Source organism: Canis lupus, chromosome 24 (assembly GCF_003254725.2).
Source record: "Canis lupus dingo isolate Sandy chromosome 24, ASM325472v2, whole genome shotgun sequence".
In the NCBI taxonomy this organism is placed as follows: domain Eukaryota; kingdom Metazoa; phylum Chordata; class Mammalia; order Carnivora; family Canidae; genus Canis; species Canis lupus.
Window position 1 is genome coordinate 18,161,836 of NC_064266.1, and position 16,666 is coordinate 18,178,501.

At 40.9% G+C, this 16,666-nt stretch overlaps 1 protein-coding gene across 5 annotated transcripts in view; it reads left to right on the plus strand.

Annotated features, from left to right (window-relative positions):
- DNAAF9 (dynein axonemal assembly factor 9) overlaps positions 1 to 16,666 on the plus strand; it is a 190,207-nt gene that overhangs the window by 157,923 nt on the left and 15,618 nt on the right. For all 5 annotated transcript variants that reach the window (XM_049100735.1, XM_049100736.1, XM_049100734.1 and 2 more), the window contains one exon: positions 7,962 to 7,999. In XM_049100735.1, coding sequence (XP_048956692.1) covers positions 7,962 to 7,999 — 38 coding nt within the window. The remainder of the gene's footprint in view (positions 1 to 7,961; positions 8,000 to 16,666) is intronic.

Genomic DNA, 16,666 nt, shown 5'->3' on the forward strand with positions numbered 1-16,666 from the left:
TTTAATCTACTTTTTATACTTTGAATTTGGGCTTGGGCATATGAGTTGCTTTGAACAGTGGGACATCAAAAAGCAAGAAATAAGCAAAGGCTTAAAAAGCATTTACACATTTGGGTTTTCCCTCTCTTGCCTCTAAGAGCTGAGACCACCATGTAAATAAGCCTGGGCTAGGCTGATAGAGGGTGAGAGATCATGTGGAGAAATAGGCCTAGCCATCCATTCCTCCCATCTGAGCCGAGGCCCCAGTTGGTTATGCGTGAGACCATCTTAGACCATCAACCCCAGCTGAGCTGTCCAAGCCAAAACAACTGCCCATTTAATCCACAGAATCATGAGGAACAAATACATTGTCATTATTTGAAGCCACTTTAGTTTTGGGGTTATTACATAGCAACAGTGTAGGAAAATAGGTACATGCATACAGTGTTGATAGAAATATAAAATGATATAATCTATTTGAAGACAAAGTTGACCATTCCATTGCTGGAATTTTGTATAATTATATTTATACAAATGTTCAAAAACGTGTGTGTGTGTGTGTGTGTGTAGGGGAGTTTGTTTCAGATGGAATTCTTAATTCCCAACAGTAGAGCCTACTCCAGTATGTTTTAATGGAAAGGGATTTACCAAAGGACATTATAGCTTGCAGAGTCTCCAGGACAGCCAGGCTATATTGGCTAGGCAGCCAGGGAGCAATGCTCAAACCTCTTAGGGCTGCCCTGGTAAGGGGGATACCCAGCCACTTCCTTCATGAGAAAATGGGGTCTGCTTATTCATCCTCTTAATCACCTTGCTCACTGCCGTTGGGAGTCTTGTAATAATCTGGTTAGTGGAACATAGGTATGTGCTTACACTACACTGCAAGAAAGGCTGGAAAAGTAGTTTTGTGTTGTTTACAAAAGAGATGGACTTCCTAAGTTCAAGCCTAGGAAAGTTGTTTAGAAATACTGACCAGGCTGAAACATGACAGATGTGCTCTGCAATATTCAAAACAGCACCGTTTATAGTATCAGAGCGCCTGGCTGGCTCAGTTGATAGAGCATGTGACTCTTGATCTTGGGGTTGTGAGTTCAAGCCCACGTTGGGTGTAGAGATTACTTAAAAAATAAAAATCTTTACTAAAAATATCCCACTGTTTAGGGGTGCCTGGGTGTCTTAGTTGAATGTGCAACTCTTGATTTCAACTCAGGTCATGATCTCAGAGTTGAGATCGAGCCCTGCATTAGGTTCTGCACTCAGCATAGAGTCTGCTTGTCCCTTTCCCTCTGCTCCTCCTCCCACTCACACTCTCTCTAAAATAAATAAATAAAATCTTAAAAAAAAATACTATCATGTCACAGAACTGGAGATAATCCAAATACTCATTAGTAACAAATTGGTTAAATTTGGGGATAGTCATATAATGGAATACTATGCAGGCATTAAAAAAAAATCAAGTAGAGGGGATCCCTGGGTGGCTCAGCAGTTTAGTGCCTGCTTTCAGCCCAGGGCATGATCCTGGAGTCCTGGGATCGAGTCCCACATCCGGCTCCCTACAGGGAGCCTGCTTCTCCTTCTGCCTGTGTCTGCGCCTCTTTCTCTCTCTCTCTCTCTCTCTCTCTCATGAATAAATAAATAAATAATTTTAAAAAATAAATAAATAAAATTTTAAAATCAAATAGATTTTTATGTACTAATGCATAACAACGTCCACAATATTTTGTGAAGTGAGAAAAGTAAATTGTCAAAATAATATGTATTTTTTTAACGTTTATTTGTATGCACAAAGGAACAATCTAAGAGGATACATACCAAACTGTTAGTGGTTCCTTCTGGGAAATGGCCACTTTCTTGGAGGCAGGTTCTGGATAATGAGTAAACCATTTAATATTTCGTAGTATGTATTTTGCTTTTTAAAATAACTTTATTGGAATATAACTCACATACCATAAAATTTACCCTTTAAAGTATATAATTCAGGGGCTCAGTTGGTTAAGCATCTGAACTCTTGATTTTGACTCAGGTCATAACTCAGGGTCTTGAGATCAAGCCCCGTGGTGAGCCCCACGTTGATCTCTGCCTTGAGCGTGGAGCTTGCTTAAGATTCTCTCTCTCCCACTGTACCTCCCCCCAACCCTGCTCGTGCTCTGTCTCTATCTTAAAAAAAAAGTATACAATTCAGTCACTCCCCATTTCTTCTTCCTCCCAACCCCTGGCGGCTATTATTAGTCTATTTTCTGTGAATTTGCTTATTCTGGACATTTCATACAAATGTAATCATGTAACATGCAATGTTTTGTGTCTGGCTTTTTCACTTAGCAAAATGTTTTCAGGGTGCATACATGTTTTAGCATGTGAGTAACTTCATTCCTTTTAATGGCCAAATAATATTCCATTGTTGGGATATACCATATCCTATTTTTTTTTCTTTCTTTTTTAAGATTTTATTTATTCATGAGACACACACACAGAGAGAGAGAGAGAGAGAGAGGCAGAGACATAGTCAGGGAGAAGCAGGCTCCATGCAGAGAACCCAATGCGGGACTTGATCCCGGGCCTCCAGGATCAGGCCCTGGGCCAAAGGCAGCGCTAAAGCGCTGAGCCACCCGCTGCGCTGCCCTACCACATCTTATTCATTCACTCATCAGTTGATGGACATTTTGGGGCTATTATAAATAATGCTGCTAGAAAAAAAATAATAATGCTGCTAGAAATATTTGTGTACAAGTTTTCATATGGTCATGTTTTCTATTCTCTTGGGTACCTAGAAGTAGAATTGCTGGGTCATGTGGTAACTGTACTTTTAACTTTGAGGAACTGCTGTTATCCAAAGCCACTATACCAGTTGTTTTTTCACTGCAGTGCATGAGGATTCCAAGTTTCTCCACATCCTCACCAACACTTTTTGTTTTCTGTCTGTTTTGTGTAGAGTAGTATATCCTTGCAGTTTTGCTTTTCCTTTCCGTAATACTAATGATATTAAGCATCTTTTCATTTGCTTATGAGCCATTTTTATGTGGTTTTTTTATAGAAAAGTCTATTAAATCCTTTGCCCATTTTTAAATTGGGTTGTCTCTTTTTTTTCCTTTTACTTTTTTTTTAAGTAATCTCTATACCTACCATGAGGCTTGAATTTACAACCCCAAGGTCAAGTATCACATGCTCTACCAACTGAGCTTGCCATGTGCCCCTGAGTTGTCTTTTTTTGAGTTGCAAAAGTGCTTCCTATATTCTGAATCCAAGTCCTTTATCAGATATTTGGTTTGCAAAAATTCTCTCCCATGGTTATCGTTTTACTTTCTAGATAGTATCCTCTACATCACAAAAGTTGTCAATTTTAATGAAGTCGAATTTATTTTTTTCTTTCATTGTTTGTGCTTATGGTATTATATCTAAGAAAGTACTGCCTAATCCAAAGTCACAAAGATTGGGATGCCTGGGTGGCTCAGCAGTTAAGCATCTGCCTTTGGCTCAGGGCATGATTCTGGAGTCCCGGGATTGAGTCCCACGTAGGGTTCCCTGCAAGGAGCCTGCTTCTCCCTCCGCCTGTGTTTCTGCCTCTCTCTCTATGTCTGTCATAAATAAATAAATAATTTTTTTTTAAAAAGTCACAAAGATTTATCCCAGTGTTTTCTTCTAAGCATTTTAGAGTTTTATATTTAGACCTGTGTTCCATCTTGAGTTAATTTTTACATGTAGTGTGAAGTAGGTGCCCAACTTCATTATTTCAGATGTTGATATCCAGTTGTCCTCACACCATTTGTTGGAAAGACTTCTTTCCCCACTGAATTGTCTTGGCATTTTTGTCAAAAACCAGTTGACTATAAATGCGAAGGCTTATTTTTTGGTCTCTCAGTTATATTCCACTGACAGACCTGTCTGTCCTGCTGGTACCTCATTGTTTTGATTATTGTAGCTTTGTAATAAATTGGAAAATTGAGAAGTGAGAATCTATCAAATCTGTTCTTTTGCAATATTGTTTTGACTAGAAGCGCCTGGGTGGCTCAGTGGTTGAGCATCTGCCTTCAGTTCAAGTCATGATCCCAGGGTCCTGAGATCAAGTCCCACATCAGGCTCCAGCAAGGAGCCTGCTTCTCCCTCTACCTAGGTCTCTGCCTCTCTCTCCCTCTGTGTCTCTCATGAATAAATAAAATCTTTAAAAAAAAAAAAAAAAAGGTTGTTTTGACTATTCTGAGTTCCTTGAATTTCCATGTAAATTTAAGGATCAGCTTGTCAGTTTCTATAAGAAAAGACAATGAGATTCAAATTCAAGATATGGGGATGCCTAGGTGGCTCAGCGGTTGAGCGGCTGCCTTTGGCTCAGGGCATGATCCTGGGGTCCTAGGTTTGAGTCCCACATCAGGCTCCCTGTGTGTGGAGCCTGCTTCTCCCTCTGCCTGTGTCTCTGCCTCTATGTCCTCTCTGTCTATGAATAAATTTAAAAAAATCTTTGGGATGCCTGGGTGGTTCAGTGGTTGAGTGTCGGCCTTTGGCTCAGGTCATGATCCTGGAGTCCTGGGATCGAGTCCCTAATTGGGCTCCTCACAGGGAGCCTGCTTCTCCCTCTGCCTGTGTGTGTCTCTCTCTCTGTATGTGTGTCTCTCATGAATAAGTAAATAAAATCTTTAAAAAAAATCTTTAAAAACAAATTCAAGATATGATTGTATACATCTGTTTGAGAAATACTGCCATCTTATATTTTTTTTAAAGATTTATTTATTTATTTATTCAGAGAGAGCGAGAGAGAGACACAGACACAGGCAGAGGGAGAGGAAGAGGGAGAAGCAGGCCCCATGCAGGGAGCCCGACATGGCGATCCCGGGTCTCCAGGATCACACCTAAACCGCTGCGCCACCGGGGCTGCCCGCCATCTTATAAATATTAAAGTCTTAACAATCCATGAACCTGGCTCTGTCTTTCCATTTATTTAGGTCTTGAGTTCCTTTTAGCAATGTTTTATAGTTTTCAGTGTACCAATTTTATGCTTCTTTTGTTTAATTTATTCCTAAGTATTTTGTTATTTGTATGTTGTTATAAATGGAACTGTTTCCAAATACTATTTTTGGATTGTTCATTGCTAGTGTATGGACATGCAGTTGACTTTTTTATTTTTTAAGATTTTATTTATTTATTCATGAGAGACACACAGAGAGAGAGGCAGAGACATAGCCAGAGGGAAAAGCAAGCTCCTTGGAGGGAGCCTGATGCAGGACTCGATCCTGGGATCCTGAGATCAGGCCCTAAGCTGAAGACAGACACCCAGGCATCCCTGATTTTTTGTATATTGATCTTACATCCTACAGCCTTGGCTGAACACATTGATTAGTTCTGTTCGTGTTTTATATATACTCTCTAGGATTTTCTATATACAAAAGTGTGTCATGAGTAAACAGAGATAGCTTTACTTTTTTTCTTTTCAACTGGATGCCTTTTATTTGTTTTTCTTGTCTAATTGCCCTGACTAGAACCTCCAGTATGAGTAGAAGTAGTGAGCATAGACATCCTGTCTTGTTCCTGATCTGAAAGGGAAAACATCTAGTCTTTAACATTAAGTATGGTGTTAGCTGTGGATTGTATATTGCTTTTATAATAAAAGTTTTTTGAGAATCAAATTTTTAAAACTCTTCAATATTTTTTTTTTTTTTTTTTTTTTTTTTTGCTAAATGGCTGCCTTAGCAAAAATAAAATTTACACCAGTGCTTCTAGATCGTGGTTAAAAAAAAAACAGGTAGGACAGAGTGTAGTAGGGCTTCTTTTTCCATTCTGTGAGGTGGGGATTAGTGTGTCTTCTTTAATTCAAGGATAGGCTCAGTTTAGATTCAGGATGGGTCTATGTGAGATTTGCCTGGTATCTTTATTTTACTGGATTTCATTCCGTGAGTATCTATCTATTGTGTCTGCTGTGTGCCAGGGACTATTCTAATCATTGAGGGGGCAGCAAGGAACAAATCATCCCAGATCTCTGCTCATGTAGTATTTACAGTTTTGAGGATATGCATGTAGGAATTATGGGGCCCATGTTTTGAGTTAGATTGGATCAGTATTTACTAGAACTTTATATAAACCAGGTAGTTGGTTGGCAAACTACAAAATGCGGGATAGCTTTTTTTTTTTTTTTTTTTTTTTTCAGATTTTATTTATTCATGAGAGACAGACAGAGAGAGGCAGAGACATAGGCAGAGGGAGAAGCAGGCTCCTTGCGGGGAGCCCAATGCAGGACTCCATCCCAGGACTCCGGGATCATGACCTGAACCAAAGGCAGATGCTCAGTCACTGAGCCATGCAGGTGCCCCAGCAGGATAACATATTATGTGAGATTTATGACCACATTTTTTTCTGTTACTTAGAGGAAGAGCTGGCCAATAACATAAACATAATTGTATATACATTATTTTAGCATTTATTGTCACAGAACTTGTCTGCTCTGTTTAAGAGTCCTATGCCAGGCATCATCAAAACTACCACTATTTTAAAAAAAAAATACTACAGCTTAGTAGGGAGGATGATAGGTAGAGAAGGAAAGCCGAGAGCCAACATTCACTTTATACTATTTGTCTTGCACTGTGATACTTTACCCCTCTTAATCTTCAAAATACCCTTTTAAGGTAGACATCATTACCACGTTTTACTGTGAGGGAGCTGATGCTTAGAAAAGTCAAATAATTTTCCAGATGTCACACCAATGCCATGTACACAATCATGATATAGAATAAGAAGTGTCATAGTAAAAGATTTAATGCAATTTTATAAGAATTATAAAGAAGCGGGCAGCCCGGGTGGCTCAACGGTTTAGCACAGCCTTCAGCTCAGGACATGATCCTGGGGTCCTGGGATTGAGTCCTACGTCAGGCTCCCTGCGTGGAGCCTGCTTCTCCCTCTGCCTGTGTTTCTCTGTCTCTCTTTCTCTCTGTCTCTCATGAATAAATGAAATCTTTTAAAAAAAAAGAATTAAAAAGAAGCAATGATAACTTCTGGTTGGATTCGGAAAGAAAGCCAGCGTGAATTTGAACGACAGAGATGCCAAAGATGCCAAGATATGAGAAATTGCATTCCAGTTTTAGAGAGCCATATATATGTGTTCCATGTGTTCCATATATATGCAGTTCCATGTGTTCTGAATATTTTCTTTGCAGTCGTCAGAGGTTGAAAGCATGAACATCCAGCCTTTGATTGGATAAGATGCCTTGAGGGAGAACTTTGCTTGTCTTGTCTAAGAAGTGTGTCATGTGAATTGCTGCGGGCTGCTGTGAGGAAACAAGCAGGGTGCTGAGAAGGGCCGTTAAGGGCATGTACTGTAAAAGTCACAGACACTGATGGGGACAGACACTTTCTAAGAATATATTTGCTTTGTGTCAGGTCATTCAGACTAAGTGCAGTGAAGTCAGTGAGTTCTGTTCTTGGGAGACTCTAGTGTTGTTGGATGGTTGTCTTTTCCCTGTTCCAGGGCTCTTGATCTTGCTCAGAGCATATGGGAGTTCCTTCTTGGAATTCCTCAGAAACCATGAGGAAGTCAAGCAAGAGCTCTACATCAACAGTCCAAGGTGGTATTCGTCCAGCTCACTTATCCACCAAATTTGGTTCCAAATGGTATTTTCAGAAAATAAAACTTGCCAACACCAAGGAGGTTGTGGGAGAGAAATTACCCCCTGGTGTTTTGAACATCATTACTACCTGCACCTAGAGGAGCAATAGTTCAGAAGTGTGGCTTCAGCAAGCATCTCATTTATAGGGACAAAAACCATAGGAGTTCTCTGGTGCTAAACAGACCTGCGTCCGTCCCTATATAAGCCCTCCCACTTCTTAGCTTTGTGTGAGGCCTTGGGCAAAGTGCTTAGACTGCTTAGCTATTATACTTAGTACTGCCTACCATATGCCCTGACTTATTGAATAATTCAGCTTGGATATTCACATTTTTGTGGGAAATAATAAATAACAATTCTGACATTAATAGTTTTTAAATATTTCTTTTCTACCCCCTCCAGATTTCTCTTTCCTAAATGTCTTGACCAGTGTTCACAAGGTAAGCAATATGTTTTATTTCCTGCTTTTGCATGCCTTTCAAATTCTGTTGTTGTTTTTAAGATTTTATTTATTTACTTGAGAAGGAGAGAGACAGAGGGAGAGTGCATAGGAGGAGGGGGAGGGAGAAGCAGACTCATCACTGAGCAGGGAGCCCAATGTGGGGCACAGTCCCAGAATCCTGGGATCACGACCTGAACCAAAGGCAGATGCTTAATCAAGTAAGCCACCCAGGTGCCCCTCAGATTCTGTTTAGATGCAACAGAGTTTTCTTCACATTCCTTCCTCTCATTCTAAAATCTAAAACAAACAAAATTGGTCCAGGAAAAACTTTGACATCTTTTTCTTTTATCATATTTGATAGGCAGATTTATTCCTGAGTTTGTCTCTTAAGATGATAAGCCCCAAGCTGGGCTTAAGTCTGCCCTGGCCTTCCAACTAATATCAATGGACAGAAAAGGTATTAGATATTCCTAGCTTCTAAATCAACAAGATCTTGATACACCTCTCCTGTCCCATGAGTGCATAGTGTGGTCCAATAGGACCTTCTCCCTTAATCCCCTCCTACACACACTGGAATTTTCCACACCTCCTTGGTAGTGTTTAGAAAAATCCACCCATCCTGTAGGTTATATTCAACCTTGCATTGTCCTCCCATCTGGCAACCCTGCCAGCAGCACTTTTTAGTCATATTAACTATGGTGCCTAGAGACCCAGAATAAATTCTGAATTTCCTGTACTGATGATAAAATGTTCATTGTTGTCAGAAGACCTGGGGTCTGAGCTTCCTGAGCCAGCCCAGCAAGAAGAAATCAGACAGAAGAAAATAACGTGGTGTCCCCAACACAGTTTTACCCTCCTGACCCCATTGCCAGTCCACAGGGAGCGGAGACAACTGAGCATACCAGAGCTATTGTCTTGGGAAACAGCTGAGCTGGGTGCTGCACAGGACGGGAGCCGGGTCACTGGAGGGAGGAATGTATGTTTTGGACTGCTCCGCCAGGGAGTCTCAAGTCCAACTTTTAGAGGTCCTTGTTGCTTTCCCAGAAGCAGAGTAGAACAGAGGTGGCTGGGTCTACCCAAAGTATCCACTCCAGGTAGAGGAAGGAGATTTTTTGGAGGTTGGGGGATTAGGAACTGATGATAGACTAGATATGGGGCATGACTGGAAGAAAGAGGTATCTAGTATGATGAACTGCTTTAAGTTTTGAGGTTGGAAGTTTGGGAAGGTTGGTGGTACCTGTCCTTGAGATAGAAAGCATAGGCAAAAGCATAGACGGATGGGATAACCAAGGATCACTGTCTGGTCCTTGGATGTATGTTTGCAAGTCATGGTCAAAGCTAAGGGTATGGGGCATTAGTCATCCCCTGTCCATCACATGATTATTTCCACCCTAATGCACCTTGGCTTCTTGGCACTTTCTTCCTCAGTGCCCCTTTGTTTTTTTTTGCACACAAAGCACAGATGGTCAGACTGCCCTGGCAGAGAGCCTTGGGGAGGTGCTCTGTCTTCATTGTCTGTGAACCTTAGGCCAATGTTATAGGAGGAAAGCCCTTTTAGGCCAAGACAGACTGGATTCTCTCTGGCATTTGGTAGACAAATTTCATTAACACTACTTACTCAGTGTTTAAAAGCAACTGTGTCAGATTCTGTGCATGTGTAAAGACAGGGATATGATCAGATGGGGGTAGATGACCTTGAGGCCATAGAAGCTGTTTTTCTGAACTCCAAATCACTTGCAGAGTGACAGTGTCTTAGTAATTATCTTACCTTTGCGTCTGGGCCCAAAGGACCCTATGAACTAGTATGACCTGGCTTACCATGGGCATGGGCTATCCAAGGAGGGAAGAAATAAAAGGCAAGTATTTCTTTTATCCTCAGAGATTTGGTGGCTAGCTTGGCGGTGGGATCTGCTACCAGTAGACAAACACTTCATGTCCTGAGGGAACATATTGCCTCCCTTTGCTCCTGTTCATGAGTCATGCTCCCTGATTCATTGCTTTTACAACAAAGGATTGTTTTACAATGAGAAAAGGACTATATTGCAGCCCCAAGATGATGTGTGTTACAGAAATCCAAGGATTAGGAAATAATCTCAGCGCTTAACCAGCAAATAAGACTCAGTATAATGCTGATTTGAAAGAAGAGTGAAGACATTTTACTACCATGTCTTGCTTTTAGAAGTATCTATAGGTAATAAACAAACTGCTTTCTCCTGGGCTTCTTCTAGAAGCCTTTAGCCCATACTAGGACAGTCAGACCTCAGGTGTTTCTCCACTCTAGGGAATGGGCAGGCCAGGCTACCCGCTCACTCACAGCCCAGACTGGTAAGACCTTGGCCGAATATAGGTATCCATTCTTTGATACAGAGCAGAAGGAAGCTCCTGGCCCAAGCAAGATGAAACTGTCCCCGGTGGCCTCTTCACCCTGTGCTCCAGATAACTGCTGTACCTGCCTCGAAGATGGCATTTCCTTTTGGCAGGTGGTAGTTTGCATAGCTGGCCTAAGGAATGCTGAGGATAATCCTTTTGCTTGTTTCCCTATAAAGCAAAGCCCCTTTTCTGTATCTAATTCCTGACCTAGAATCCCAGCCCCACAGGGTTTATCTACATGATACTGATGAGGCAGACAGGACTTTGGGCAAGGTATCCATCAGAAATCCAGACCCCAGCCTTTTTAATGGACAGGACAGTTCTGTGCTTGTGACCCTGGTGCATGCCACTTAAGTTGCCACATTTGCACAAATCTGATTCTCCAGTTTCTTTTGCCCAAGAAGATACGAAACAAGAGTCCTAGGGCCTTTAAAAGTCTTCACTCAGCTTTTACTGATTCCTTGCTGCAAGATCCATCACAACCATTCTTGTCTTCTACTCCTGGCAGTCTCCTAGATCTCTTGCAGGACTCTGGCTCTTGTGTCTGCCACCTCTGGAATGTGCTGAGTCTTCTAGAACCCTGTTTTGCTTCCCCACTGTGCCACATTCTGGGTCTACCCTCCTGAACTTGCCTTACTCTGTTTCCAAAGGCCCCAGTTAGGCCTTGGTGCAGCCATAGGACATGGAGGTCTAGCATTAGGCTCAGCAGGCTCACCCTCGGTGCTTCCCCTACAGCCTCCAGAGTGACATTTCTAAATGGGACTGAGTGCACAGGCACAACCAGTGTCACCTTCATTAGGATCCTTCTCTGACACTGTGGCTGAAGGATAGTACATCTTAATGTTACAGCTTCCGAACAGAAATTTTTAAAATATTTTATTTTTTTAAAATTTTTATTTATTTATGATAGCACACAGTGAGAGAGAGAGAGACAGAGACACAGGCAGAGGGAGAAGCAGGTTCCATGCACCAGGAGCCCGACGTGGGATTCGATCCCGGGTCTCCAGGATCGCGCCCTGGGCCAAAGGCAGGCGCTAAACCGCTGCGCCACCCAGGGATCCCTTTAAAATATTTTAAAACAGAATAAACAAAATGCTGACATATTCTCCATTTGAATTCCTAAGTCTCTGCTGTTACCACAACTAGGTCATATGTGGAGACATTGGGAATAGAGGTTTTGTGTGGGAGAGGCTCATAAGAAAAATGTGATTCTGTATATTCTTATATACTTTCATAGACTATCTGAGAAAGCATACCCCAAATCTGGTTGTCAGTGGTTGCCTCTGGGGAGGAGAACTAGGACTCAGGGTGCCAGAGGAGGGACAAAGAAGCTTGGTTTGAATACCTTTTTGTAGTTTATGAATTTTCTATCAAAAATGTATATATACCAGTAAGTCTTAGAAACCTTTCAGATGGCTGTTTGATGAATGGGATTTGCCCAGACTTAGAAGTGGGAAAAACTCTGGCATGTGAGTACCCACAGCTTAGCTGCTTAGAAGCTGCCCTGGAAATCAGGTTGCATGTATCTTTTATAACACTTGATTCATTTGTTCATTTATTCAGCAAATCTGTATCCAATGCCTGTAGCCAGTCCTGGGAGATTGGGGAAGGCTTCTGGAAGAGGTGCTTTTCAAATTGTCTACAGCCTGAAGGAAGAGTTGAGCCAAAAAAGAGGAGGGGAAAGATGGTTCCAGGCAGAAGGAACAGCAATAGCAAAGGCCTGATGGTGACCAGAGCACACCCAGGGCACTGAGGAAACACAGCATGGCAGATAGATCAGGCAGGCCAAGAAGTTGACAGTCATTGGAACGCATTGAAATATTTTAAGTAGGGAAATGATATGATCAGATTTTGTTTTTTGAAAGAATGCTCTGACTACATTAGTTAGAATGAATTGTAGTAAGAGAAGCCTGAAAGTGCACAGAATCAGCAGTGGCCTGGCAAAGAGACCGGTAGTCTGAATTAGACAAACGGTAGCAGGGGTTTCTTTAGCACTCACCAGGCCTGGAGGAAGACTCAGGTGCCTCCACAGCCCACATTTCGGGAACTGGGCAGCCTTTCACCAAGTGACAGGAGGAGGCAGAGCTGTACTTAGCACTTGGATGTCAAAGAAGACCATTTAGGAAACTCATCCTTGAATCCTGAGAGGTCTCTCAAACACTGTGCAGAGACCTAAGGGCAGCTTAGTAGCTGAGCACTAACAGATACCTGAGAAGAATAGGACCTACATCTCAGAACCAAGGAACTGATAGATACTCAAACTGTCCATAAGCACTTAGGGAGGAGGTTCTGTGCTCAGCAGGTGAGCTGTAAGTCCTGGTGTCTGTGGTCCCAAGCACCTGGTATAACTAACTGTGTGTGTCTTTTCCCCATGGTAACAAGGTTGGCATGAACCTCCAAATCCCTGCTCCCTGATCATGAATGCATCTGGACTGTTTATGAGGTTAGATTCAGTCTTTAGCAATTTTGGAACACTTTTTTCATTAGTATGAGTGGTGAGAGGAAGAAAGTATCATTTACTTCTGCCTCAGACTAGAGGATCCTGGAAGTCACCTTAAATCTAGTGATGGCCACTTGTTTAAACCATGGACTCAGTAGGCTCTTCTGGTGGGAGTCACATGACCTAGCTTCCTGCTGGGAAGCTGTGACACTGTGGCTGAAGATGGTCTATTTTAAAGCTTCCTAACAGAAATTTTTAAAAACTTTAAAATAGAAATGGATTTTGTCAGTCTGAGAAATGGATCCCCCCCAGTGTACATGTAGAGGTCTCATTCTTAGGCCGTTGCTCTGCTGACAGTGAGGATGGTGGTAGTGGTGTTGGCTGTAAGTTGCATTTAATGAGTTCTCACTATCTGTAGGTCCTGTGATAAGCATTTATTGATAACCTGCGGGTATGTGTTATTATTCCCATCTAACAGAGGAGGAAATTTGGCTCAGAGAGAAAGTTGAGCAATTTGCCCCTGATGTCATTCATTAGTAATTAGTGGAACACCACTTCAACTCATGGTCTGCCTGACTCTAAAACCCGTGTTTTAATTTTTACATTATGCTGTCTTTTTACATCTATGAAGAAGATAAATAAGACTGAGAGTCCTTATTTTAAATACCACCTGTGTTATTCATAGGAGCTTTTATAGTTTAGAGAAGGGGAGAGAGCCAGGTGGCATGAGGGAAGGATTGAGATGGTAAGGTAATAGGGAAGGTTTTAATGAAAAAGCAAGCTTTACCAAAATTAAAAAGTTAAAGAGCTTAAGTCAAAAAACAAGGTGCAGAACAGTGTAAGATGGAACTATTTGTGGAAAAAAAAAAGGCATACACACATTTACTTGTGTATACAAAGCACATCCTGGAAGAAGATATCATAATAGTAATTGTCTCCAGGGAAAGGAATAGGTGGCTGGGGAGGAAGGTAATTTATTTATTTTCTTTGTGAACCCTTCTTTACATTGTATGAGTTTTGCCCTCAAAAACTAAATACAGCTATTTGTTTGTTTTTTTATCTACACACTCAACTGAAATAGTATTAGTATAGAGTCCACTATACTGAATATTCATTATTCAGGATCCTACAATTACAAAGTCAAAGTCTGCAATTTAGAGATAACCACTTAGGAACAAATCATTTATAAAAGCTAGTCTCTATTAAAAAAAATTAATGCTGAGAATTTAATCTTAGATATAGAGTTAATGATAATACCCATGAGAATTCTATTACAAAATAGAATATAAACATTGAAAATCTTGAAAACCTATAAATGAAATTCTATTTAATGAATAATAAGGAGGCAGCAGGAGATACTCTCTTTATATCTTCCAAAGTAGGAGATGAATAAAGTTTAGAGTTGTAAAATCATTATAAAGAAGTGAAGTATATGGGGGATCCCTGGGTGGCGCAGCGGTTTAGCGCCTGCCTTTGGCCCAGGGCGCGATCCTGGAGACCCGGGATCGAATCCCACGTCGGGCTCCCGGTGCATGGAGCCTGCTTCTCCCTCTGCCTATGTCTCTGCCTCTCTCTCTCTCTATCTCTGTGTGACTATCATAAATAAAAAAAAAATAAAAAATAAACTTAAAAAAAAAAGAGTGAAGTATATTCCTAGTATATAGTTAGTTTTAAAGGTATAAAAGCTTTTACTGGAGGGACTAAAATTACTAATATAACCAATCAGAATATGATGGCAAAGTGGAAAAGAGCACTTTGAGATATACCAGCTTCCTCATCTGTCATGTAGGAAAGCTGATAGGTTTTGTCTAAAAATGACATAAGAAACAGTGATTTAGATCTATCAAAAAGCTATACGAGGTGGGGGCGGGCACCTTGGTGGCTCAATCAATTAAGAGGCCAACTCTTGATTTTTTTTTTTTCCAACCTCGATTTCACCTCAGGTCCTGATCTCCAGGTATCTCCAGGTCATGAGATCAAGCCCCGTGTCCAGCTCTGTGCTCAACCCAGAGTCTGCTTAAGATTCTCTCTCTGTCTCTGGGTGGCTTAGTTAAATGGCCAACTCCAGGTTTCAGCTCAGGCCAGGATTTCAGGGTCCTGGCATGGAGCCCCCATTAGGCTCCATATTCAGCAGGGAGTCTGCTTCAGGATTCTCTATCCCCCACTCTCAGGCATTCTCTCTCTCTCTTTCTCTCTCTCTAAAATGAATTTTTTTTTTAAAGCCTTATCTTAAAAAAAAAAAAAAAAAGCCTTATCTCTCTCCCTCTGCCCCTACACCTTGCTCTAAGATAAATAAATAAATCTTTTTTTAAAAAGAGAAAGAAGAAAAAACTTTAAATAGTTTATATTTTAAAAGATTGAATCTATAGGGAACCTGGGTGGTTCAGTGGTTGAGTGTCAGCCTGTGGCTCAGGTCGTGATCCTGGGGTACTGAGATCAAGTCCCACATCGGGCTCTTCACAGGGAGCCTGCTTCTCCCTCTGCCTGTGTCTCTGCCTCTCTCTTCTGTGTCTCTAATGAATTAAAAATATTATTTTTAAAAAAGATTGAATCTATAAAAGAGATCTAGCTGCTGGTAAAAGCAACATTATAAGGCTACAATCAGCAAAATCCATACTGTCAGAAATTTACACAGTTTTTCAACAAATAAATTACAAAGAAATGAGACACTGAAGATTAAAGGAAAATTATGAGATATATTAACGAGATACAATGTGTAGACTTTGGTTCCTGGTTTAAAAAATTAACTCTAAGAAAACATTAATGAGACAGAGAAGTTTAAGCATAGGCTATATTTTCTATGTTGGATGTGTTACTTATTAATTTTTTAAAGGGTTCTTATTAAAAAATAAATAAATAAAGGGTTCTTATTTTATGGAGATATATACTAAAATATTTTTGGATGAAATAATAGGATGTCTAGGATTGACTTCAAAATCATCCAGGGGGAAAAAAGAATCATCCAGGGGGTATGCCTGGATGGCTCAGCAGTTAAGCTCTGCTTTCGTCTCCAGGCGTGATCCTGGAGTTCAGGGATCAAGTCCCACATCAGGCTCCCTGAGGGGAGCCTGCTTCTCCCTCTCTGTGTGTCTCTAATGAATAAATAAATAAAATCTTTTTAAAAAATCATCCAGGGGAAAGGGGAAAAGGCTGGTATATGGTATGAAAGAAATACAGTTAGCTAAGTGTTGTTAATTCTTGAAGCCAAGTAATGGGCACATGGGAATTCATGGTGTTACTTTAAACACTTTTGTGTATTTCTGAAGTTTTCATAATATTAATAAGTGAAGAAAAATAGTTGAATAATAAAAATGTAAGTGATCTTATAGTGGAAATGATGTATATGCTCTGATCATAACTATGTCAAAACAGAAATGAGTATGGAAGAGGTCTTATAATTATGGTGGCATGGTAGGATATGTTAACTTCTCTGATTTCCAGATTCTCTGTAGCATAGGTTTTCCTAAGGGTTGGGAGGGATTGTTACCCACTCCACAATCCCTCATTGTCTGCACCACTCTTCCTTACTGTATGACTATGTGAATATCTGTATTAGCACTTATCTTGGAATTTTGTGTGTGTGTGTGAGTGACTCCTTGGCTGTGCACTCCTTGAGAATCTAATGGTGAGTTCCTGACATGTGGTTAGTGTTTGATAAATGTCTGTGGCCTAAACTGGTAACAGTGTGTAGCACAGGTTCCCAAAGAGGTTAAATATAAGGGATGTAGAAAGGGCCCTTTGATGAAGAAACTCTAAGTGTCAGCTGGAGAGCAGAATTGAGAAAGTAGAGAAGGTTAAGAAGTGAGGCAGCTACAGGGTTGAGGTCATTCACTCCAAGAAGTGGCAGTGATAGGG